The sequence below is a fragment of the Tachysurus fulvidraco genome, chromosome 15 (assembly GCF_022655615.1).
Source record: "Tachysurus fulvidraco isolate hzauxx_2018 chromosome 15, HZAU_PFXX_2.0, whole genome shotgun sequence".
Taxonomy (NCBI): Eukaryota; Metazoa; Chordata; class Actinopteri; order Siluriformes; family Bagridae; genus Tachysurus; species Tachysurus fulvidraco.
In genome coordinates this window covers 293,610-320,000 of record NC_062532.1, presented here as the reverse complement: position 1 = coordinate 320,000, position 26,391 = coordinate 293,610, and the positions used below count along the sequence as shown (strand labels likewise).

At 43.9% G+C, this 26,391-nt stretch overlaps 2 protein-coding genes across 15 annotated transcripts in view; one reads left to right on the top strand and one right to left on the bottom strand.

Moving 5' to 3' along the window:
- The window catches only part of unc5a (unc-5 netrin receptor A), a 187,475-nt gene extending 174,003 nt beyond the window's left edge, over nucleotides 1-13,472 (top strand). For all 6 annotated transcript variants that reach the window (XM_027138155.2, XM_047800459.1, XM_027138158.2 and 3 more), the window contains 4 exons: nucleotides 3,199-3,348; nucleotides 6,548-6,712; nucleotides 7,487-7,665; nucleotides 10,145-13,472. In XM_027138155.2, coding sequence (XP_026993956.2) covers nucleotides 3,199-3,348; nucleotides 6,548-6,712; nucleotides 7,487-7,665; nucleotides 10,145-10,310 — 660 coding nt within the window. In that variant the 3' untranslated portion in view covers nucleotides 10,311-13,472. The remainder of the gene's footprint in view (nucleotides 1-3,198; nucleotides 3,349-6,547; nucleotides 6,713-7,486; nucleotides 7,666-10,144) is intronic.
- Nucleotides 13,473-13,535: 63 nt separating this feature from the next.
- The window catches only part of pdlim7 (PDZ and LIM domain 7), a 33,845-nt gene continuing 20,989 nt past the window's right edge, over nucleotides 13,536-26,391 (bottom strand). For all 9 annotated transcript variants that reach the window (XM_027138171.2, XM_047800461.1, XM_047800464.1 and 6 more), the window contains 6 exons: nucleotides 19,089-19,144; nucleotides 18,427-18,667; nucleotides 17,972-18,152; nucleotides 17,498-17,618; nucleotides 16,233-16,348; nucleotides 13,536-15,972 (listed from right to left, as the gene is read on the bottom strand). In XM_027138171.2, the coding sequence (XP_026993972.1) occupies nucleotides 15,886-15,972; nucleotides 16,233-16,348; nucleotides 17,498-17,618; nucleotides 17,972-18,152; nucleotides 18,427-18,667; nucleotides 19,089-19,144 (802 nt within the window). In that variant the 3' untranslated portion in view covers nucleotides 13,536-15,885. The remainder of the gene's footprint in view (nucleotides 15,973-16,232; nucleotides 16,349-17,497; nucleotides 17,619-17,971; nucleotides 18,153-18,426; nucleotides 18,668-19,088; nucleotides 19,145-26,391) is intronic.

The following is a 26,391-nucleotide window of genomic DNA, read 5'->3' as shown; positions in this document are numbered from 1 at the left end:
GAGAGACACACACACAGAGAGACACACAGACACACACAGAGACACACACTCACAGAGACACACACTCACAGACACACACAGAGACATAAACAGACACAAACAGAGACACACACACACACACACACACACACACACACACACACACACACCTGTTTCAGCACTGTCAGTAATTGAATAGTTTTTATATGATGCTGGATGAGAATCTTTTTTTATTTCATTTCTGTCATCACATTGAAATGACGCCATATAATCGAAAGCAGGAAAGTTCTAGAAATGTTTCACTCAGGTTCCATTTTTTCTTCCTCATATCTGTTGGAGGAACAAGAGAAGGTTTGTTCACCAGACAGAAGATTTACAGGTGAGTCGGGAGCTGAAGAAAAGTAGGACCTCGAGCCAAATACGAGCGGTCAGAGAATCTCACAGCCAATCATACTTCACGTACATAATACTGAGTAAACTTTGGGAAATCAACACTCACCCGTTAATTGCTAGCGAGCGTCAAACGTTAATCCGTTGCCGCTCTGAAACTCATCTACTTATTAACCTGTTTATTTTCAGTCTTCTTTTTAAAACCAAGAGCCTCTAAAGCTTTCCTGCTTCTCCAGGACAGTTTTTCGTCTTCAGAGATAGCAGGATGGCTAACTTCCTTCTGTCACAGGCGGAAAAGGAAGATTAACTAGACGCGATTCTGTCCTCTGTTCCCGGATGGACGGAGTCTATCAGACGCCGAGGCAAACGGACAGAACAGATGAGGCTGAAAAGTTGGAGAACTGCGTCCGGGCCTCCGATAATCCAGTTATCTGTCTCTCTGAAGCTTAACACACTTCTGACCTCAAGGCGAAAACGCTAAGCTGCTTCTCCATCTTCTCTCGTGGAGTTTCTTCTCACCATTTTTCATCGACCACAACCCCACCCCCCCACCCCTTCCTCCTCTTCATATCTCGTCTCTTAAAGCTACATAAAAAAATATATAGATATTCTAGGAAGCCGATCAGACGGCGGCCTTTACAGCTCGGCGTTAACCGCGACCGCATGACATTTCCTATCAGATAGGCCGCTTTTCATTTCGTGATCAACTCGTCGTCGCGTTCGTCCTTCTCCACATCTGCCGTGTAAATAAACGAGAGATCTTATCTGACCCGCCGACGAAGGTGTCGAGCGCTTTCCGCCCTCACTCGACTAAATAAAGTTTTAGGGACTTCACTGGGTTTCTTTTTTTTTTTTTTTTCCCTCCAGCGCCGTAAATGTGCTGTTGCACAAAGCAATTTGTTAAGAAGACAATGAGGCGTACAGGAGGCCATTACTCTCTCTGTCGAAACCACATGTGGAAAGCAAACACACAAACAGAGAGTGCATATTTTTTATGTTTTGGGCGTGATGCTGTAAAAACAGCAGGCTGAGACTGACAGATTTATGCGCGCTCGTTAATCTGAAGCTCTCCGGACGCTGGCAGGACGTCCGCATTGGTATTCGGGGTGCCAGGGTTTCATAATGGGATAATTGGCAGGCTCTCGGCTCGATCTGCTGATGGGTCAGAATCTGGATCAAAGTCCACGAGCCACCATTTGCAATGCTAATTTCCAGAGAAGAGTAATTGTGCTTAGAAGAGCTCGGTGCTAAACAAGGAGCTTTGGAGCTGCTCTACAGAGCCTTTTGTGTCAGTAAAAGCCACACAGTGAGAGAGATTATATGGCTCTCTACATTCGATTGGCCTCTGCTATTGACTCACGCCACCCCAGACGACTGGAGAGATAACCTCTGGCCTTTAGTCTGCACCACGAGGACACGAGTACAGCTTGAAAGACAGTTGGGGGGGGGGAAGCACTACGGCTTTAATAAGGAATAAATGGTCGGTTCAGAAATGTCTCCGCAAAGGGACACGCTTAAAATTGGCCTCGTTATGTCCCTCATTAGGGAGCGCAGAGACCGGACGATCTTATCTCCATGTTACTCTGTCGCCTGAAAGACTTTGTGGCAGTCAGACGTGACGGACGCGGAGTAGCCGTGCTTTAAATCGATAATTACCAGCTTCCTTACCGGTTGAGCCTGATGCGAGCGGCATAGAAAATTCCTGCACGGATAAGAATTGGAGAAATTCTCCATCATAATTAGACTCGCTCTCCGAATTCAACCCGTGCGCATCGGCGTTCACACAGTAAAGCCTCCACACCATACGGCCACATCCATCTGCCCTTTCAGAGAGCGTTTCTTCCGACACATTAGCTTCATATTCGATGCTCGGGAATCCTGCGAAAAGTGCGCTGCCAGCATGAGCCAGGGATTGGGTGGTGTTCAAGTGCTGCTTCTTCAGACTTTATTTTCATGTCTGTGCACATTAGCTTGTATCTCTCTTTGATATTTGAGTTAGTTCTGTTTTTTCAAAATAAACACAAAGGAGTAGCTTTATATGAAACACGTCCGCTTGACGTTATAGCAGGACTAATATTGAAAAGTGTGCTTGTATGAGACGTGCCTGTGGATCAGATGGTGTTCAGAGGTCACTGGTTCAAACCCCAGCCAGGTCTCCAGGATGTGTTGAAGTTTCAGGAATGAAGAGAATAACAGAACAAGCGTTGAGTTGAAGGTGCAAGGGGCGAACGTCTCGGGTCACGGGGAGCCTGTGCCTATCTCAGGCGTCATTGGGCATCGAGGCAGGATACACCCTGGACGGAGTGCCAACCCATTGCAGGACACACACACACACACACACACACACACACACTCATTCACTCACACACTACAGACAATTTTCCAGAGATGCCAATCAACCTACCATGCATGTCTTTGGACCGGGGCAGGAAACCAGAGGAAACCCCCGAGGCACGGGGAGAACATGCAAACTCCACACACACATGGCGGAGACGGGAATCGAACCCCCAACTCTGGAGGTGTGAGTCGTACGTGCTAACCACTAAGCCACCATGTCCCCCAAGGTGCAAGGCATCAATAAGCTTAATATGTGCTTTAAATGAGGTTAATATCCAGCCATCCAGGTTTTTCCTTCCTTGACCCCACAATCATGGTCATGTTTATCTTTAATAGAATTTGATTTATTTTTTTTTATTCATGCAAATAGTTCATTTCCTGTAAGAGTTTCTCAGGAGGAATCGTGTGCTTTTATTACGAATCCCCTGTCTCAGGGAAGCAGCTCTGGGTGACGTGTCGGACCGTACCTGAAACTCTGCTGTGTCTCTGTAGGAGGTGATGCAGACGGAGGCACAGCTTGGAGGTCGCCTTATCGACGAGCCACACGTTCTCCTGTTTAAAGACAGCTACCATAACCTGCGCCTCTCCATCCATGACCTGCCACAGGCCCAGTGGAGGAGCAAGCTTCTCACCGCCTACCAGGTAGGAATAACATGTGTTTAAAGTGTTTTGGTTCAATGCAACACGTTATCACTAGAGCTACGGACTTTTTTATGATCTCTCTATCTTTAATCAATCCTGGGTTCTGTAATTTGACCACGGTGAGTCAATTAAATCACACACAAGACTGAAATCGTTCTATTTTTTGAGCCGAGTTCTGTAGCCTTGTAGCTTCAGGTAGACCATCTGCAGTAAAAGCTGTACAGAATTCAGAAAACTAGAGTCGCTGAACTGCGCTAAGGGTTTCTTTTTTTTTCCCCTGCAGTATTTTTCGAAGCTCAGATACTTTGCTGTGACAGCATTCCTCTAGGTGACAACCCCTCGTGTATATGAAATAAATACACACACACACACACACACACATGAAAATACTTAAACTCGTAACCTACAGACAGACAAGTTGCTAAATGAAGGAGCTTGATAGATTTCTTGAATGTTCAGAAAGGATGTCAGAACCTGCTGGACGTCTTTGTGTTATATGAGCTTAAAGACCATTAATAGCTCTCCAAAGCATTAGCAGGAACCTTTTTCTTTCTTTCTCTCATTCCATACTGCTGTGTTCTCATCTCGCTGTATCTGAGTCATACCCTCACCCCGCTATTACACTTATTTATCCTTCAAATGGCCCCCAGCTATTGTTTCCATCTCTCTCACTCTCTCTCTCTCACTCACTTTTTTTTACATAGCTCTGCGTGCATGTTCCACTGCCTGAGTTTGATCATTGGCTCTGTGAGCAGGAGTTTAGCAGATTTCCCCACGGGCGGCACGTTTAAAAGGGCTCTTGATACGTCGCTCCAGCCAGCATCAGGTTTTTAATGCTGCGCCGTTCTGCATAGACGAGCTTTCTAATGGGATATTTCTTCGGTTTGGCCTCATTAGGATCGTTTCTGAACGTGCGGCGATGGAGCTCAGCTCCGTTACAGAGCGAGCAGCCGAGCCGCAAATCTCGCTGTAGATGAGATGCGCACAAATACAACAAATGCTACCAGACCAGCGGAATTTAACCGATGATACGAGAGAATGATGGAATGAACGAGGGATTGATAAAGAGAGAGGTAGAGATTGATGGACATAGAAATAAATAGATAATCAGTTACAGGTAGCTAGAGGGATGCATGGATGGATGGACGGATGGACTGACAAATACTTATAGGAGAGTCCTGGCCAAAAGAGGGCTAGATAGAGAGTAAGAGGGAAGGATTGATGGAAGGCTAGACACAGATGGGTGGACAGTCAAATGGACAGATAAATTAACAGATAGACAGACATCCTGCAGACAGCTGGATATATGGATGGATAGGCAAATGGATGTACGGAAGGACACACAGACAGTCAGATGGACAGACAGACTTGTAGATAGACAGATAACAGGTTAGACTGACAGAAAAACAGACAGATGGATGGACAGACAAACAGGCAGCTGTAGAGACGGAGCGCTTAACAGACAGATAGATAGATGCAGAAGAAGAGAGCTAAAGAGACAACCAGCTAGAGAGAGACAGGGATACAAACCGACAGATAGACAGGTGAATAGATGGACAGAGATAGACAGACAGACACAGACAGACAGGTATATTTACACACAGACATCCAGCTTGATAGAGGAACGGAAAGACAGGCTAGACCGAGTGATAGAACGACAAGACGGTAGAGACAGACAGACAGGCAGACGTATGTATATAGAGAGACAAACGGGAAGAAATTGAGACAGACAGACAGACAGAATCATCATAAATGGTGTAATGTGAGTGAGTAGCAGTCAGAGTGAAGAAGAGGAAGATTCACTGCTCACTTTGTGCAGATTTCAGTGCAGGGCAGCTCTTGGCTGTGGAGGGAGTTAAATATAGAGCTGCATGGAAATACTTTCCTCCCGCACTCCTTCTCCTCTAGTCTGTGTGTGTGTGTGTGTGTGTGTGTGTGTGTGTGTGTATTTTAGCAAGAGATGGAGCACAGATTCTCGTGGGAGAATGAGAGAGTAGAAGGCACAGTACAGAGGTGTAGGAGCGCTCTGGACACACACTCATCTCTTATCTCAGTAATGCTCAACGTAGCGAGAGCTGTGTGTGTGTGAGTCACACTGAGCAACAGCTCCCCCTATAGGCACAAAATACCCCCTATGAGAGGTTAGACGCCGTGATGAGGAGTCTAGAGGTGGGTGGCTGCTGCAGTCATGACCCTATTTTCTAACATTTAATCAAATCTGCTGCATAGCTAATAAATAGAGGTGTGTGTGTGTGTGTGTGTGTGTGTGTGTGTGTGTGTGTGTGTGTGTGTGTGTGTGTGAGTTATTATGTGTCATCATAAAAGCATCAGTGTTTGTTCCTGTGATTCATACAGTGTAATGTTTAATGGGCTCAAATGATGGCAGTAATGGGATCGTATTTGTCGCCTTTATTTCAGATTAGTACTTACTGCTTGCCTGGTCCTTAAATCTCCTTCTCTCTCTCACTTATAAACATACACACACACACACACACACACACCTGAGTCCACACAGGCTGCACTGATTGCTTACTCATCTGTCATATTTTATTGGACTTTCACTTGTCTGCTGCCCACAGAACCCCTCCATCATGACCTGAAGATCTAAAGAACCAGTGATTAATGACTGGTTTACACACTCAAGGGGTCACTCTGTCTGCTTTCATGGATGGATGGATGGCTATAGTTAGATAGAGAGTTAGATAGATATGGGTGGCTAGCAACAGACAGACAGACAGACAGACAGACAGACAGACAGATAGATATGGACGGCTAGCGATAGACAGACGGAGATGGTTAGCGCTAGACAGAGAGGTGGCTAGGGACAGACAGATGTGGCTAGGGAAAGACAGACAGAGATGGCTAGCGACAGACGGAGATGGCTAGCGACAGACGGACAGACGGAGATGGCTAGCGACAGACGGACAGACGGGGATGGCTAGCGACAGACGGACAGACGGAGATGGCTAGCGACAGACGGACAGACGGAGATGGCTAGCGACAGACAGACGGAGATGGCTAGCGACAGACAGACGGAGATGGCTAGCGACAGACAGACGGACAGATATGGATGGCTAGGGATAGATGGAATGTGTGACCACACAATTGCACTACAGAGATCTGGTGGAATGTTTCTATGTCTTTAGTAAAGTGTGTATTGTCCACACATGTCCCTTATGTACCGTGTGTGTGTACACAGGAAATCCCGTTCTATCACATCTGGAGCGGCACACAGCGGAGTTTGCACTGCACCTTCACTCTGGAGCGGATGAGTGTTAGCACGTGTGAGCTCTCCTGCACGCTGTGTGTGTGGCAGGTGGAGGGTGAAGGCCAGAGCTTCAGCCTCGACTTCAACATTTCTAAGGTAACACAGCTGGCTGTTTACACTCACAGTGCATCGCTCAGCGCTGGCACCGAACCCAACTTGTTAGCTAATGCTCATCAGTTACATCGAGGGAAAAGTGCTTCACTAAAGTGTGTGTCTCTGAGATGTTTCCGAGACATTCAGTGGGTAATGAATCCTTAAGGGCCTGAGACTTCCATCTAAATCAATTTTAGCTGACTCCCTGACATTGGCATTACAGTTAGGCTAAGCAGCTAGTTATGTAGTCACAAAAAACTTATTACTAGTGCAGTTGCCATAGAAACATGTCCCAAATAAACATTTACATAGAGCAGAAGGGTTGTGATCATAAAGCGTAAAATAGAGTGGGCTAAAGATTTACGTCCTCCTCCTCCAGCTTTAAAGAATCAGTTTGAAAGAAACTTTCACAGACAAATGGCGTTTCTGTGATGATCCAGAGGTGATGTTTGTCATTAGAACAACCACATAATGGTCACCTTCATCTCTAATGACTTACCGAGCTGTTGCTAATAAGGGATCTAACCGTTAGTCTGGCTAATTATCGAGGCAACTTTATTCCCTCCCCCTGTAAGCACTTATGATATGAAAAGATGATCCACATTCCATCGTATATTGAAGTTGCTGTGTTTCAGAATGAGGTGCCATTAGTTATGTTTTTTTTTTAGCATGGCTTGTAATTTTTGCTCATTCTCCACTTGGAAATTAGCAGTAACTAGTGGAACAATGGAAATAAACGGCAGCTCACTGGTGCTATATGGTGTTGTGGCTCTGCAGGACACCAGGCCGCTGGATGCTGATCTCCTGCTGATGGATAAGAGCAGCCCTGCTCTGGCTGGACCCAGCGCCTTTCAGATCCCCTACCTCATCCGGCAGAAGATCTGCAGCAGTCTGGACGCTCCGTGCCCTAACGGGGCCGACTGGAGACTCCTCGCCCAGAGACTCAAACTCGAACGGTAACGACTTTCACTAGCACACAAGTTTAACAGATATACAAGTTTAGATAAAGTTCAGCAACAGCTCTAATAATGAAAAGTGAGACCCAGGAGAAGGTCCAAACCTTTACGTAATATAACAAAATCACTTCCCGTGAAGTGTGTTTTGTTTTCCTTTTTGTAAAATCTCCTGCACCAGTGACTCAAGTTTCAGAATCTTGCACAGAAGGATAAAATCTGATCGAGTAACGAAGTGCCGCAAGCCCTTCAGAACACTTCCGGGCACTGGGTGTTTTTTGTGTAAAACGGAGAAATAAACATGGATTTTTGGTGGCTGGAAGTCAAGCAGCATCTCATTAGGAAAGAAGGCAGGAAAGTCGCTGACTGAAGATGTTTCCTTTAATCGCAGGTCCGTCGTTAAAGCCTTCTCATGAGACAATTTATCAGTGTGTGGTAAAGAAATCCAGCATTAGCGTGTTGTTGGTTTCCGTTCAAACTGGCGAGCGTGAGCTCTTGTACACTACAGTCTTCCACAGCCTATCGAAAGCAGGCTGAATCCGCAGGCAATGATTTAATTAGACTCCTAGTTAACTTCCTCTAGCTAATGAAGCATAACGCGTAGACTTCATTTGTCCAATCAGCTTTACCTGGTCCAATTAATTACCCATTTAAAGTAGCAGAGCTTTGCTCCAATTAGCACGTGGGGGCAAAACAATCCATTTTCATTGCACTTCAAACACAAACATTCGAGAAATAATCCGTTTCAAATGTGTTTGGAAGACGAAACAAAAAATAAAAAAATGCAGCGGTGTTTAGGTCGCACTTTCCCTCAAGACAAAGTGCATGTAGGGAACAACTCTTTAATCCCCGGAGGTATTTCGGGAACATAAAAAGGGCACGGAATCGAACTTGGGCTCGCCTTTAGAGGTGTTTCCCTCCAGGACAGACCAACAAGAGCCTTGGCTTTGTTGTCATTGATCTGCTTTGATCTGAAAGGTTCCGGCTGGTCAATAGGAAAGGTCACGGCTACCCGAACATCAGCACGGCAACAAACGTCGCGTCTCACGCTAAACTATTCATCACACAAGCTTTTAAAGCAACACGGACCAGAGCAGTGATTCAGTTCAACAGCATTTCTTTCCTGTGTACTTTGTGCTTATTAATCAGAAGGAATGCAGAGCAAAGAGCAAACAGGCGACCGACCAGAGCTACGTGAATTAAAAATAATAAAATATTAGAAGCTTATTTGGTGGAGTCACAGCAACTAAAGAAATTACAGGAAATGGTCAGAAAACAAACAACAAAAAGTGTGACTGCTTACAGACAAAAGCGACTTCTAATTTACCTTTAATCCTTTTCAGCGACAGAAAGAAAGACGGAGAAAGAACAAACTATTAAACATCTGTAAATATTAGGGCCTTTTTACACCTGGTCACTTCATGTGTTTTCTCTGATCCAATAGCTATCAGATTTGTTAAAACCTTTCCATTTACATTAGGCCACATAAATGCGTCTCGGCAAATCGGATATCGATCCGATCTTTTTACTCCCGCCCAAAATGCAAATATATTTTACCTCATTTCCGGGGTAATTGAAATGGAACAAGCTTTGCTGTGTGCGGTTTTCAGAACGCAATCAAAAAGACGAAAAAAATGGTTACGACGGTTATGCTACAAAAAAACAGTAGCGACAGCAGCGCATTTTAAGATCCAACGAGACACCTGGGTGAAAGATGACTTGCGAGTGACGTACTTCCGTTTGGGAGGAGTACACCTGTCCAGTTACATCTGAAATGCGTCCCAGACCACCTCCTGAAGGGGTTTCAACCATCAGATTTATATCTGTCTCGAAAACGTTTCGGAGGGCATTTAGACCTGGTCTTTTTACCATCGGATAGCTATCTGATAACAGAAAACACATGAAGTGACCAGGTGTGAAAACCCCCTTAGTTGCCTCATGTGATCTTTACACTTTAGTTTAAAAGGGTAATAAGTGTGTTCTACCTAGTGGCAAAACCTTTAACTACATTGAGTGTGTAGCCTGGTTTGAATTCCAGGTTATTTTTTTGTATCTTATTCCATCAGTAATTAAAAGGCTGAAAGTTTTTGAGTCAGTGTTCAGACACAAGACGTGTAACAGCGGAGTCATTTACAGCTGAATTCAATGATAAACATGTCTCACAGTCAAGTGCAAAAGTATCTACACCCTTAAGACAAAATAAAAAAACAAATCGAAACCCTGATGACAAAATGTTCTAACAAGCAGCTGGTGTTCTCCCTTCCTTCGATCTTTCATTACCAGAAGTAAGAAACATGGAAAAATAGTGTGTTAAAATCAATAAAACAAAATATCAGGAATAAATGTAAAATAGATCAAATGAATAGGTGAGTTGTAGTTTCTTGAAGATGAAATGAAACTTGTGTTACTTCCCAGTAGGTCTGAGGTGATCACAGAGGTTCTAATTGAATGCTGACCAATTCTTTTGTCTCTCCGTATGCAGACACATGAGCTTCTTCGCCTCCAAAGTGAGTCCCACATCGACCATCCTGGACCTTTGGGAAGCTCAGCATTTCCACAGCGGCAATCTGAACCAGCTCGCCGCCATCATGGCCGAGATCGGCAAACAGGAGGCCATGATATTCCTGGTGTCAGACGGGGAGTGCTAACACACACACACACACACACACAGCCAGGAAGGAAGGCCTCGCTATTCTGGAGGTCCAAAAGGTCTAATAGAGGGAGGACTAATCTAACAGGGTTTTAGCCACCAGTCAGGTGTGCTGTGACTGTAAACACATGCAAAGTACATTTCCATCCAGCAACGATGTAGAAAACACTCACAGATGTTCTCCTCACTGGCCCTGTCTTGAGTTTAATTTATTGTAGTGTTACACACACACACACACACACACACATCTGATTTTTATTTTTTATTGGAATTGAAAAAATTGACAGGAAGGATCGGAAATTGTAGAAAAGCAACTCAAGTGTCAGGACAAATCTAGGACATGGGACAAATCTCTCTAGGACGGATCTTTAGCCTGGACGCGTTAATTTGTAGTTGCCTGAAGACGAACAGATTCGTTATCGAGGAAAAGAAAAACATCTCGCAAAACAGAGAGAAAAACTATAACATAAACAATATAGCATCTCGGATTCCTCATCAGGTTCCAGGCAACTTAAACAAACTTTCACCTGCGACCTAAGAGATGTAGGATTTGTCCAACTCTGTAGGACAAAGACATTGTGTTTATTTTCCGTAAAGAAATCCGACGAAATGACGGTTAGAGACCGTGTTGCTGACGAGACGCTGGTTCACAATCAAACACAGTGCCATGTGTTTTGTCATTTTGTGGCAGTTAGCAATATGCAAAAAAAAAAAAATTGTTTTATAACACAAATCTTCTTTACTAAAGAAAATTCAGTGTGATTTCCCGACGTATACCTGATCACCACCCCCACCACCAGCGTGCCAGTAAACACAACGGTTACACCCACACAACTGAATAGCAAAAAAAATAAAAAGTTAAATCGGATCAAACTTTTTTCTCCCTCGTCGCTCTTTAAGACGCTGCTTTATCGAAGCCATAAACAAAAATCCCCCAAACGTGTCACCAATAAACGCGGAACAAGATGATCGACGCAAACGATCTCGTTGTCTACAAGACGTAGCCGATGAGGACGTAACAGGTTTCAGTATCATGCGGAAACATTTTCAGGGAATTCTTTTTTCCGATTTGTTTTTTTTTTTAAATTTATTTATCTGAACAAAACTATTTTACCCAAATGTGGCAGAAATGTGTGAAAGAAATTTTAGTATAAGCTGCAATACTATTTTATTTTAATTTTATTTTTTAAATCTAATCAAATGATCATATCTATTAAGGTATTTTGGGCTTTAGGGCTTTCTCTAATAGTTTTCAATCCTAAATCTGAGGCTTTGAGAATGCTGAAGCTGTGGAACATCCGAATGAACAACAAAAAGCCCTGTAATTAACGTCTCGTGATTGAAGCAGGATGTTCTTTTCTCAGGCTGCTTTCACAGGTCATAAAGCTGCTCCAGTTCGTGTGTGATGTTACACACGCCATCATGTTTAATCATAACAGAAATATAAGTCACTTACCGCCAAGGCCGGTGTCCCACGGCGCTCCATCCTGCTCTCGTTTCTCCCTTTTTTTTCCCTACTTTAGAATCATAAGGATTCCACATAAAGATTGTAAAAAAAAAGCATGTGAAAGCAGCCTCCAGGATGTAACTCACCCCAACGTTCACCTCCGTCAACTTTTTGCAGCATTTACGCTTTAAAACAGCTCGTTTCCGAACCGTCGGTTAGCATGCTATCGTGCTTGATGTTAGCATGCTAACTGACTCGTATACAGACACGTTATATTTCTGTATACAAGTTCCGAAAATAAGCCAGCAAGCGTCAGATGTTGTAGAGATCACAGTTTTTATTAGCATGATTAATACGTTAGCTACATTTTTTTTTAATCCCCCTCGCATCAGTCAACAAGGTCTGCTCACGTTTTTTTTCCCCCTCTCTTCTTCTCCTCCTCCTCCGTCTACAGTTCACAGTGTAAATAGGAATCTTTTGTATTCCAGTTGTGATGCTGGCGCTACACGTACATCATCTCTGGAAGTCGCTAACCAAAGTTTATGAGCCATTTGAGACGAGTTTTGTTCCTTTAGCGTCGTCCGAACGTTTCCTCCGACCGTCAGTATGAACCTGTCCGATCAGATCGCTGTAAATTTTAAACCGTGCAGCATTTCACAAGGAACGTGACGAACTATCAGTCATCAAGCACTTAAGTAAATGTACATGATATTTCAATACCAAGCCAAAAAAATAAAAAAAAAATAAAAAAAAATCAAAGTTGCATTTGTCCGAGTTTCACCTGTGAAGTGTTTTGGTGCATCGCTCATCGATAACAGCATTGTTTTTTTTGTTTTTTTTTTAAAGAATTTTTGCAGTGTTTGTTTTTCTTTTTTTTTTTTTGTTTGTCCTGAAGTTGTTCGTAAAATGGAGATTTCGTTTTTTAATTATTATTAAAAAAAGAAAAAAAAGAAGAAAAAAAAAGAAAAAATGATTTTTTTCCTAACTCGATACGTCATTCTGTGTCCCCGTCACTAACGTACGTTTAACTGTTAACACTGTCATTTCAAAATCGCAAAAAGAAAAAAAAAAAAAATACGGGAAAAAAAAAAAAAGAAAAGGCGGCACTTTTTTATTCCCTCCAAACTAAAAAGCCAACACTGGAGGTCACGTGGACTCGAGACGAAGCCGACCTTCGTGATGTTTTTCCCCACGATTGTACACTGCGTGGCGCTCACTGCTAGCTGTCGTGTATAGAAGAACGTGTGACTTACTGTTCATTTTCTCCCGGCTCTTTATTTTCCACTGAAAGACAGTAGACTTGTGAACCTGTGAATGTTCTTCGATTTCTTCATTCTCGATGTTCTTTGCCTTTCTGCCAGTCAGAATGCTGTATTTAACACGCCACAGCGCTTATGCAATTGTACAATTCTTTTTTTAAACCATATTTTCAAGAGATTTTTTTGTATTTTTGTTTGTTATTAAACCCCGCCCCCTTTCCTTTCTGCCCTTGTCCTCTTTCTCTCTCTCTCTCTCTCCTGTCAATGTAAATGGTCGTGGATGACTTTGTGCTAACAGGAAGCCCTGTGATCGAGGGGTTTTCTCTACTTTTGGACAATGATCTGGATTTGTGGGTAGAATTTTGGAAATTCGTTTCTAAGTGCTTTCAAGTATTTACTTGGCCTTATGTATATATATATCTATGAAATTTCAGAAAGGTATGTATAGTAATTCAACCTGAAATGTATGTAAATAAATTATATATTGTTAAAAAAAAAAAAAAAACACGACTCTTTCTTTTAGCGTGTGTGAAGTTTTGTTTTCTTTATTAACGTACAATAACATGATCTATTCGTTTCTTCTTAAACTATAAAGATTCGGATAAAAACGTCTCTAACGTGAGAAAGAATACAGCAGTTTTACGTTTATCGATACGGAGACACATCGTGACGCGAATATCTGGAGGTGCAAAGCTACTGATGAAGAGGCAAACTTGATACATCGAATACTTTCAATACAAGGGAGGTAAATAAAACAAATAAATGGTGTTTTAGAGTGATGGAGGAATCCTGTACTTGTGATCCACGCGTGTGAACTACAACCTCAGGGCGACGGCGGCACGGGAGGGTTTTGAATACTGAAACTGAGCAGCGACACAGAACACTGACTACACTTCTGTCCGGCTATAAAGGATGTTGAAGTTTAGAAAGCAGCAGTATTTAAGCCTCATGCATTTCTAATCACACACGTTAGCTTGTATGACTACCTGAAGGATGCGATTAGCGATAGCGAGCGTGTGCGGAGAACAGAGGAGGAACTTTGATGGGATAAAGATCTGGATACGCAGATCAGAAAGGTTTAGGAGGGAAGCAAGAAAAAAAAATCAAAATAAAAACACCCTGAACAACTTGTGTATATCCTACATTACCCACAATGCATTCTGGAAGGCTAACGTCTCCATTATTTGAGTTCTCTGCACCGTCGTCATCAACGTGCCATAAATATCACAATCTCAGATTTTCCTCTGCATTGCACAGACATCAAGACCCGTCCTCAGATTCTAACCTCAAGGTTAACATTAAACGCTCGGGCCGTCGTCCGATCGCACGTCAGCCGACTCATTAAGAGCTTGTAATGAGGCAGGGCGGCTAATTTAGGTGACGTGTCCGCTAGGTTAAAGCTCTGATATGCTTTCGGTGATGACCTTACTGTCTAAAACAGGAACAGATAGATACGGGACGTGGTACGGTCCGGTAATAAAGATGAGCCTGAGCTTCGTTTGAGACGGTGAGTGAAACCAAACAACCCACGCTGCTCTCTTCCACATACGCCAGCTTACAGATGCGGACGATCGGCTTACGTCGAATTTACTAACTTGGCTCTAGGATACAGACGGCCGTGTCAGGAACTCGAGGATCTGTCTGAAATATATATTCTGCTGAACAACATGCTGCGGATTCCCTTTAATGACCTTGTAATTAGATGACTAGGGTGCTAGAGCCAAGGGGAGGCCTGTAGGTAGGACTGAGATGAAGCACCACGACGATGACGACACTAATGACCGTCCGGTTCACCGAAACAACGCCGGCCGCATGTTAGCAAGATCTTAGAGATGTTAAAATTTAAGAAATGAGCAAAGTCGTGTGATCAGGGAGGCAGCGTGCTCTCTTTGACGGAGGCATCGTGGTGTCTGTCTGTTTCTTTGATCAGCAAAAGCCTTTTCGTTAAAAAAAAATAAAATCATGGAAATTCATGCTGGGAAAATGAGCTCGGCTCACGCTGCCCCTCAGCCTTTTGTTAATTAGAGGTACCTGTAGGATTAGAGGAGTCACTTGGTATACGAGGCACGTAAAGATCGTCGCTCGGGTCAATATGAACCTCTCGCAATCAGCGCTAATGCAGTGCTGTTCGGCTGCCAGAGGCTCATTTTTCTTCTTCAGTGGGTTTTGCCATTACTTTAAGTACCCCGGCACACAGGGATGGAGGACTGAGGGTTGTGTGGGGACGTGCAGGGCTACGCTGATGGAGTCTTAGAGATGATGTCACACCTCGGACCAGGGCTAGAGATTATTCCCGGTCCTAACGTGAGCTTTCTCTGATGAATAACAATAACACGAATCTGTGATTTAGACGTTAGGCCGTCTGGGTATGACAGAAAAAAGGAGCTCAAGCCATCAGAGAGAGGGGAAAGCGAGTGAAAAGTCTTATTTAGCCTGGAATCTGCGTCTCTATCTGGTAACTAACTGCTCGATATCAATAAGCAACACTGCTCAAGGTGAATTATTACCTGGTTTTCTAAATAAACACTGACAGTGATGATGATGATGATCTGCTGTCCTGTGCTGCCGGGATGGTGAAGGTTTTACCTCCCTGACATTTCCTGGCTATACGGCTCACGACTGGCCTAATCGTCTCTGTCGGGAAAAACCCATAAACATCATTTTTTCCTATTATTATTTCTCTTTTTAAAAACAATTAAAGTCTCATTATAACAGATGAACAAAAAAGTGTTTTTTTTTTTGTTTTTTAAACATTAGTCCATTACTACACAGAAATTTCTGGTCATCATTAAGCCTTGCTGTCGGATTTTCCTCTGTGTTTCGCTCTGGTTCGTCCTGCTTCGGTTCCCGTGGATCTGTGCTGCTGCTCAGAGTGGAGAGAAGGCATGACCTTTACACAAAGGCTTATCCTTTTTCGAGTAGAACGTCTTGCCCTCCAGGTTGACGTGGCAAAGCTGTGAAGATAGAAAGAAAGCAAAGGGGGGAGGAATGAATGGGAAATTCTAATCAATCTAAGAAAGCGAACACAAAAGGGTGCATTCAGCAGGTGCGCTTGTTCGGGGACACGAGGTTTACACCATTCGGATTCGTTCAGCCGACAAACGCGGCAGTGGAAAAAAGGAAAAAAAAAAAAAGCCCGGAGGTCTGAAGGGTCAGAAGGCAGTGACGAGAGGCGTTCTGAGGCTAGGAAGCGGCAGATGAATGAGAGACTTACCGCACAGACGAAGCACGTGTCGTGCCAGCTGTAGCCTAGAGCTTCCAGGAAGCGGTCGCCAGCATCGATCTTAAAGTCACAGCCATGACATTTAGTACCAAACATCTTCTCGTAGTCTGTGAAGAGAAACGGGTGACGACAGAAAGATGATTAGTTGATAAGCAGGAAAGAGGTGTGAGAGAGAGAGACACAGAGAGAGAGATGAGAGAAAGAAAGAAAAAGAGAGAGGGGTGAGAGACACAGAGAGGTGAGAGAGAGAAAGCGTGATGAGAGAGACACAGAGGTGAGAGAGGGAGAGAGACACAGAGAGAGGTGTGAGAGAGAGAGAGGTGAGAGAGAGAGGTGAGAGAGAGAAAGAGTGATGAGAGAGACACAGAGAGAGGTGTGTGAGAGAGAGAGACAGAGAGGTGAGAGAGACACAGAGAGAGAGATGAGAGAAAGAAAGAAAAAGAGAGAGGGGTGAGAGACAGAGGTGAGAGAGAGAAAGAGTGAAATAGAGAGAAAGAGGGGTGAGAGACAGAGGTGAGAGAGAGAAAGAGTGAAATAGAGAGAAAGAGGGGTGAGAGACAGAGGTGAGAGAGAGAAAGAGACACACAGAGAGGTGAGAGAGAGAGGTGAGAGAGAGGGAGAGAGGTGAGAGAGACACAGAGAGAGGTGAGAGAGAGAGAGAGAGAGAGAGAGAGAGAGAGAGAGAGAGAGAGAGAGAATCTGTGAGATTACATTCACCATGTCCATGCTTACTGATCCACAGTCTTTGATAACACAAACAGCTCCAGATGCTTAAATGCTCTTTCCCTGATTTTCCGTTACAGTTGGCGGGGTTTAAAGTGGCCGGATTAGGGAGCGCTTATTTTTGCTTCCCGAGCCCTTGCTGAGACTGCAGCTATTTGATCAACACTCAAAGCCTGGTTTCTCACGAAAGCTGACGAGTACATTTTAGTACAAACGCACTGACCGCACACTTCAGTTCCGTGCTAAAAACCTTCGCCATGTACGCACACGTAGGTAAAATCCCTGGCCGTAACAGATAGGACGGAAAGAGAAGGGGAAAAAAAGAATTAAAGACCGTTTCATCTAAAAGAATAGATCTAATCAAAGTCTTTATTAAAAGCTCCCAGCGATCGATCCGACTAGGAGAAGAGTTCAGTTGAGGCGAAGAGCTGCAGGTCGATGTTCAGGGGTTTTGTTAACGTGCGCGGTAGAGCGGCAGCGTGCGAGTGATTAAAAAGGCCATGGCTCTGCAGGGACGGTCTCTAGGCTCTCACCTATCTCGCAGTAAGGCTCGCCGTCTTCCATGTAGAAAGCCTGGTTTCTGATGGGCCTCTTGCAGGCGGCGCACACGAAGCACTGGACGTGGTAGGTCATCTTCAGGGCGTGCATGATCTCCTGGTGGGAGAGAGTGAAGAGAGAAAAGTGTCAGAGCTCTCGGAAACGAGGGCATCGCTCTTGGCCTCGCTCTCACACACGCACAAAAATCGATAGCGTCAAAGTGCTCGAGTTTCTGTACAGAGTTTGGGTATTTTAAAAAAAAAGTAAGTAAACAAAGTGCTTGCTTTGAGAAAGACGGAAACACGTCCGACTCGATCGTAAGGACGGAAAGAAATCGCAGGATGTTTTACACGTTAAATTATAAACAGGACAAGATGTTTTAATGCCGCGATTGATTTTTTTTTTCTTTTCTCAATCTATTTGTTTCTCCTCCAGCTACAGACGAGAACTTCTTATAAAGAGATGCTCACTCCAGCGATCTTCTTCTTGCACTTGGCGCAGTTGGGAGCGTAGCGATTGTCGTAGCATTTGGTGCAATAAACTGAGCCTTTTTCCTCAAAGAAGCCTCCTTCGTCGAGCACGTCTCGGCACTGACAGCAAGTGAACTCCTCTGGGTGCCAGGAGCGGCCCAGAGCCACCACGTAGCGACCTCTGAAACACACACACACACACACACACACCCCTCTTTAGTCAGACTGTAGCGCTGTAAATGTAGCACTTCTACAAACTCCTAATGGGGGGCTGCTCGCATATGACAAATTGACATTGATGGGTGTAATGCGTCTGTTCTGAGAACTCAAGTTTGACCTTTTCCGCTTTTCTGCCTGCTTTACTTCTAAATATTGACGCGTCTCAGTTGACTTTGTCTCTATTTTAAGTCTGTACAGCGAGTCACCTCAGCACCGGAGCCTGAAAGTGACGGTACCTGATGATCTTGTTGCATGCGGCGCAGAGCGGCGTGCGTCCAGACTCGTGCTCCGGGTTCTGCTGCGCGGCCTGGAGGATGGAGCTGCGGTTCTGCTCTGGTGTCGGCTGCGCCGGCTGCGTGTGCTGCGTCACCACTGTGCTCGTCTTGTCTGGCCGATAGCGTTCGGCGAAATTCGGGTCCGTCACCCAGGGCGGGCGACTGGAACCTCCGGACACGGTGGAAGATTTAGGAGCTTGAGCTGCGTGTCAGGAGAGACAACAGAAGCTAGTTCAAACAAAAAAGTATTTTAAACTCTAGTCTATCTAATAATCATATAGTTGCCGCATACAGCCTTCTTTTTTTTTTCTTAACCAGCTGCTACCGACGCACGCAGATTCATTTGTAAATCCCCTTAAAAACTCAGATGTCGAGAAAAAAGTGAGGTCACAGGATGTCGTTCTGGCTAAAGACAATTAAATGAAAAGACAGGAAGATGGAGTTCTACAAACTTGTTAGTCAAAAAATTAACTAATCTAAAGCATTTGAAGGATCGTCTTCTCTCGAACCTTAAAAGAATACCGTGCTTCGGCAGAGGTGGCAGGACAACATTCAAGGACAGACGGGATCTGAAATAGAGGACATGAGAGGAAATTCTTTGGAATGCCAGATTATGGCTTTACCTCGTGCACCTTCGGGCTTTGCCACAGGTTTGTTGGGGCACGGAGTAACGCCGTGGCTGTAGAGAGAGAGAGAGAGAGAGAGAGAGAGAAACAAGCCTCTTCAGAATAAACACTGCCAGGAAACAACTGCATCAGTTCAGACCAATAAAAACGTTACAGGCCAATATCAGGTCTGGCACAAACATGGTGCTCAGAAGGCCCGGACACAGCAGAGTCGGCAGGTTAAATCATTTCCTAATGAACACAGTGGCCTGGTCTAGAGTTCCCGAGAAAGAGCTTGGAGGTTAATGATGTTCACCCACAGCTCAGTAGGGCACAGCATTCAGATTCTACTGATATTAAAAAGGATGCCGTTCCGGTTACGTCGGAATTCGGACCTTAATTACATAAATAATCCTATGATAGCGATACACAATAATAATAATAATAATAATAATAAAAAACACCGGTCGTCCTCCTGCGAAAGCTTCACACGGAGTCAATAAGTCTCAATGTGCACTTGTGGGATTTCTTCTCCCTGGTCGTAAAGAAATTGCTGGCCATTGGAAGTCTGAGGGTCTCTTCGTTTGGTGAAATTGCGATGCAGGCGTCCCACAGGTGCTGTAAGAGGTGAGATTGCTTCCTCAGTCTGTTGCTCACCATCCTCTTGAGCGCGCCGGTGGTTTCTTTAGGAGTACGGACTGGCAGGAGCTGAAAGGACGTGTCGAGTGAGCACGTCTGCGCGGTTTGTTCTGCTGGCCGAGGTCACTTAAGGACAAGCAGATGGTGATCGCTGATCCCTCGTGTGGAAACCTCGTCTGGACGCTTTTCTCCACGGTGCCTGGCAACGTTTTCATGCAGCTTGCCAGCACGGCTTCTCCCTGGTGAGGCCCGAGCTTTAAGTGCTGGTGTCATGAAAGTTCAGTGAGAACCTGGTTTTTCACGATTTACATCCAATGTTCAGAGTTCATCCTCATCCAAAGATTTCATCATAGACAAACAAAAGTGGACAAATGATCAGCCTTAAGCACCCAAGACATACCGAGAACGTATCTATGATGTTTGTTTTTAGGTTGCCAGACGAATAACTTTGCTCCGCTGATCATTTGCATTTTTCTTCAAACTCTACAAACTCTTCTTACTCTACTCTTTCCCAAACAAAAGCTTACATTCGGTGTGTATATTTAAACATACAGGACTTTATCCTAGGTTCGTTTGGTCTGTCTGTATTTAAAACCTAACGTACCTGCAGACGAGAGGAAAGAGTTAAGATTCTGACTTTTATCTGAATGTTGTTTTGATTCGTTTGATCGAGGCAGTCGCTCGGCACCCGAGACGAATCATCTGAAAACTCAATCTCCAGCCTGCTACTTCACACTAAAATGCTTTGTTCTTTTCCTGATGTAACCTTTTGCTTTCTACGGTGTCGGTGGAGCTCGGAGTCCGACGGCTTTTTGTCTCGGTCGGTGTAGGGTTGTAAATAAACCATATATCTGCTACAAAAGTTGCTTATGTTTATTGCAAAGTTTCTGGAGAAATCTGCCATCCAAATGAATTCTACTTGCTCGTGTTCGTGACGCGGCCGCGATCACGTCCTCAAAAACCGAGCTGCGATGCGAATCGATTTTCCCATTACACTAAGTGTTTATGTTAAACCCGTCTCATGTAGCCTTCAAAGCCAGCAAAACATCTGTTCTGAGTAAATATATTTGAATGGCAAGGTTTCGATTTGGGATGCAACTCACGATGATGGCGTAAACAGAATCGGAGCTCGCCAGTGTGTTTAACGCTGCTGTGAATCCCGATTGGCTGAGCCGAGAAAAAGTCATGTCTGTATCGTGGACATCGGTTTAGCTAACTGACCCAACTGTTAGCGCTACTGTTCGCTAAAGTGTTTGTTTCTTTCCAAGGTGCTAAGCCTTATAGTCAACCGTACTACGAGAGGTGTTGTCATGGCAACAAATGGATACCGTACCACGCTCGCGCAAATCCCGGGCCATGGACAAGTGTTTTACAGTAAAAACCGCTGACTGGCACCACAATGTTGGAAAAAAATAAATAAATGTTTAGCAAGTACGAGGCTCTTAATTCAAACACTCTGTCTTCGTTAGACTCGCTGGATAAAAGCAGGCACAAAATGAATAAATGTTAATGTTGCACCTGGACCTCATTAGTTATGTGTTGCAATACTTCACTGCAGAAACCTGCTCATAAAGTCAGGAAGAAACTTTCAGCACCAACCACATGAATATATACGCCCAGGAAAAATGCCGCATTTGTTTCGCCACTAGATTCTCACCGTTTACACTGAAAGCTGAGGTCAGATAAATATTTTATAAATGTTCTTGAAGCAGGATTATTGATATCTTGTTGCTATTATTCATACACCGTCCTCCAAATGCTAAATGATCCTCACCCTTAATGGCCAACCTCATACATCACTTTTACTTCACAAGTTCCTTCTATTTTCTCTCTGTGTTACTGCGCGTGTGTGTGTGAGTGTGAGACAGAGAGAGAGAGTGTGTGTGCGAATGGGGGGGGGGTTTGTGAGAGAGAGAGTGTGTGTGTGTGTGTGAGAGTGGGGGTGATAGAGAGGAGTGAAAGAGAGAGAGACACAGAGGTAAGAGAGAGTGTGTGTGTGTGAGAGTGGGGGGTGAGAGAGAGGAGTGAAAGAGAGAGAGACACAGAGGTGAGAGAGAGTGTGTGTGTGTGAGAGTGGGGGGTGAGAGAGAGGAGTGAAAGAGAGAGAGACACAGAGGTGAGAGAGAGAAGTGAAAGAGAGAGAGAGAGAGAGAGAGAGAGAGAGAGAGTGTGAGAGAGTGGGGGGTGAGAGAGAGGAGTGAAAGAGAGAGACACAGAGAGAGAGAGAGAGAGACACAGAGGTGAGAGTGTGTGTGTGAGAGAGAGAGAGAGAGAGAGTGTGTGTGACCAGTGCTTGTACTTGAGGACATAACAGTTAATCAGCACTCTCTCTCTGCCACACAGGTGAGACTCGGCTCCTTGTTTCTTTACGGAAACACGGGGAAAAAACCTGGGATATTATTTAGGCATTCCGATGGCGACGGAGCCGTTAGGGTCAGCAGTCGACCTGCAAACCAACTGTAATGACTATGAATTATTTATAGCACGCACAGAGGTCGTTATAGCAACCACTTATAAGACTGTGAGCAGGACGTATTGCTATAGAAACTGAACAAACTGCTTGGTTTTTACAGTCACACTGTTGAACTGTCAGAAATTGTCAGAAATATTGAACTGCTTTTAAATACACGCAATGCTGCTGCTAATGGACGCGGAAACGTGATCCGATGAACTACTTCCTGCCGGAGTCTCATCATCATCATCATCATCATCATCATCACATGGAGATTTCTCCCATCAGTGAACAGACGTGTGACAACTAGAATCGAGTTCCTATTTGAGAACAAGGTTGCCTTTTGAGTCGGTTTCCTCTGGCGGATCGGTTTAACATGTGTACTCGATGTATAACGTACATACTTCCGTATATATTTATCACCAACCGGCCAATCAGAACGCAGCTCAAGAGCATAAACGCTAACTCGCTATAAACAGGTCAAACGGACAGAGAAATACTCTCTAGAGAAATACTCGGGAAACATTTTCTTCACATACAAGCCAAGATGTGTTCAGACTTTACAACAGCAAAGTAAACAGAGTTCAGATTTCAAGCTTGAAAAGAAATGAACATAAATAAATAAATAAAATAAAATAAAGGAATAATAACAGGACGCAGCGGGAAGGAAGTCAAGTTTTAATGTTTTGTGATTTCAGAAAAAGCAGAGAAGTCAAAGGTCGTTTCAGGACAGATTTACTCTTATGAGTCAGGAGAGAGAAAAAACAACAACAGATAAAACAAAACAGCGAGGAGGAAGACGAAGAGGAGGAAAAGAACAAAAAGTAAGAGGAATACAGATGAAAGCTGAACATACAAGAACTACACTTTCGAGTGAATGCAGTCCAGTACCATCAAACTGGCAGTACTACAGCTTCATGGGGTGAAGAGAGAGAGAGAGAGAGAGAGAGAGAGAGAGAGAGAGAGAGAGAGAGAGAGAGAGAGAGAGAGAGAGAGAGCGAGCACTAACTCTACAGCAGACTGAACTCAGTCTGGCTTTAACTGTGACTTGAGGTTTGCACCTCAGCTGCATTTGTTCTTATGGTTATGCAATTTTTTTTTTCGTTTGTGTTTTTGATATATTTTTATTTTTCTGTTTTAATCTTCCCTTTAATTCGTCTCACACAGCACCGGGGTCGGCGTAGGCTCGTGACCGACACGCCGTGTAGCCCTGATGTGATGCGAGGCTCAGGCTGGATGTGGAGCGACACCGGGCGTTCAGGACTTGATGTTGAGGGAGCGGGCAGACCGCTCATGGTGCCAGTCTCTCAGCCTGGCATACCTAGGGCTCTGAATCTCAGTGAGGAACTTTTCCCTGCCAGAACCAGCACACAGAGAGAGAGAGAGGGGGGGGGGGAAGAGACACACAGGGACAGGGGAGAGAGAGAGAGAGAGAGAGAGAGAGAGAGGGAGGGAGAGAGAGAGAGACAGACACACAGGGACAGGGGGAGAGAGAGGGAGAGAGAGACAGACCGAGAGAGAGGGAGAGAGAGACAGACCGAGAGAGAGAAACAGACAGACAGACAGAGAGAGAGAGAGAGAGAGAGACAGGGACAGGGGGAGAGAGAGGGAGAGACAGGGTTAGAGAGAGGGAGAGACAGACAGACGGAGAGACAGGGGGAGAGAGACAGACAGACAGACAGAGAGAGAGAGAAACAAGACCAGAAAAGCCACACACAATAAGAGAGAGGAAACAGAAAAGAAAACGCTCAGAAAAGATTGAAAAGATTTCAAAACGCAAGCGAGCAAACGCCATGCAGCGGATTTTGAAATAAAGGACGCGGCTGTTAATTACAGCCCAGCTATAATGAAGGCTCTTAGCCAGGGAGCTACAAAGCGAGCTCTGACGCTGGCCTTCATCACAGCTGATGACGTGTCACTCTAAAGGAGTGAAGCAGTGAGTTTCTACTGCACTTCATTACAGCACACATTTCCACTCCGCATATTTACCTGGACCTTTTCATGGTCTCATCATCGGGGTCCTGCACTGAGAAAAGCACGAGAAACACAAACAAATCAGATCCTACGCCGTTTAGCTGGATCACACGCAATCACGCCCACACTTCACACACACACACACACACACACACACACACACACACACACACACACACACACACACTAGTGTGAGGTTTTTCTCACCGTCTTTAATGGCTGAACTGGAAATATAAACACAGTTACTTCTGTTTCACTTTCGGGACACAGGACAGGATAAAGTGTCTAAATTCCATCTAAAAAATTATTTTTATAATCCACAATTTAGGTTTAAATCATTAAAAAAAAAAGTATAAATTAAAAGAAATTTTATATATATATATATATATATATATATATATATATATATATATATATATATATATATATATATAAAAATTAAAACATAACCTTTGTTCAGTTTTATTTTATTTTAAATTACCTAATTTTTATAAACAATTATAACGAATTCTTAAAATAATATTGCAAGGGGGGGGGGTGGAGGTGATATGATGGAACGATTTTTTAACGACTACAAAAAAAATTTATTAAAAAAAAAGGTATTTTTTTTATATTTTGGAATTTAACCTCAATTTTAAAAATTAAATTCAATTGCTTCGATTGATTCAAATTCAAATTAAATTGCTTCCAGTTAAAAAAATATTAAAACTAATAATAATAATAATAATAATAATAATAATAGCAATAATCTTAATAGCATAAGAACTAATTAGACTAATAATTTTTACATTTCTTTCTTTAATTTTGCAACATTGCAATAAGATTAAAGGAGAGTGAAAACACAGAAGCAGATGTGACGCATGTTGTGTGTGTGTGTGTGTGTGTGTGTGTGTATAAAAACACATCTCATCAACATGAGGTAAACATACACGCTGTAATACACTACAGCAGAGACAACAACAGCAGCACTTGATCTACAGGATTGAGCTCCATCTAATAAAAAGCTGTTAACGCCACTTTACAGAGGGCAGATCGGAGTCATTCAAGCGCCGCTGATCAAAGTCTGATCCGTGATCCCTAAAGCTGCAGAGATTAGACGAAGCTTTTGCCTCTTTTGTGCCTTCGGACAACATTTTTAGTCTCGACAAGCGGGTCGAAGTCTTGTGCTAAACAAGGTGACGGGATTTGTGTAAAGTCCTCGAGAGGCTTTACGCGGATTTACGAGAGCATTTACAGGCAGTTAGGGTCTCGTTAAGACACGACAGCCTTCGATTGTGAAGAAGTGAGCGGAATACAAACTCTGAATACGATTCTTTCGAAAGCTTAAAAGGATATTAAAAAAAGAAAAATGCATAAACGTGTGTTTAATAATTATGTCTACTTTTGTTCCTGCCACATTTAAATCGAAACCCTCGACACGAGCAACAGTGAAACAGCGAAACACTCGATCGGGAATTTTCTTTCCATTCGTTTCTTTTACTTCCTTCAGTCGGCGATTGTTCGGAAAAACTTCCGCATGTCATTTTTTTTTTTTTTTTTTATTTCCTTCCGATTTATTTTGCGAATGCTGGCGATGCATCTTCACGTTCAGCATCGGAGGCACAAAGAACAGCCTGAACACGAACATTTATGTCCCTATATTTATTCTGATTTCAGGTTTTAGGAACCCGGGTTGAGATTCTGGATCATTTCCATCTAAATGTGGTCTCTAATCTCGTGAGATCCTGAAGCTTATCTTGTGAAATGCCGGTGCGCGGGGTTCGTTTCAGTCGAACAGGAGCCACGCCTGATTCCCGTCTGATCAGTTGATCTTGGCTTTGAGAAGATGCTCAGGAGCGGCTTCTGCTCGACTGGAACGAGAAGCTGCACTCACCACTGCAGTGTGCTATGGAGACTATTGGGTTTGGATTCTTCTACAAAATCGATTGCTCTGTTTCTATCTCCTCTTTAACCTTGTGACACATCGGTATCCTGATCTGTGGTGTTCTCCAGATCTACAGTGACCCTGACCAGGAGAACACGCTGGACGGACTCGTGAAACGGATAGTTAAAGCTCGATACTATGTCCATGTCCTGCTCTATACTACATGACCATCTACCGGTGTAAGGTCTTCCTCAAACTGCTGCTACAAAGTTTTGTTAAGAAACTTTTGGTCTCGTGACTCATTAACATTTAACTGGATCCATCAGGCTCAAACCTGTTTTAGCCTCTGTGCACAAAGCGAGCTCCGTGAAATGACGTGTTACTGTGAGAGT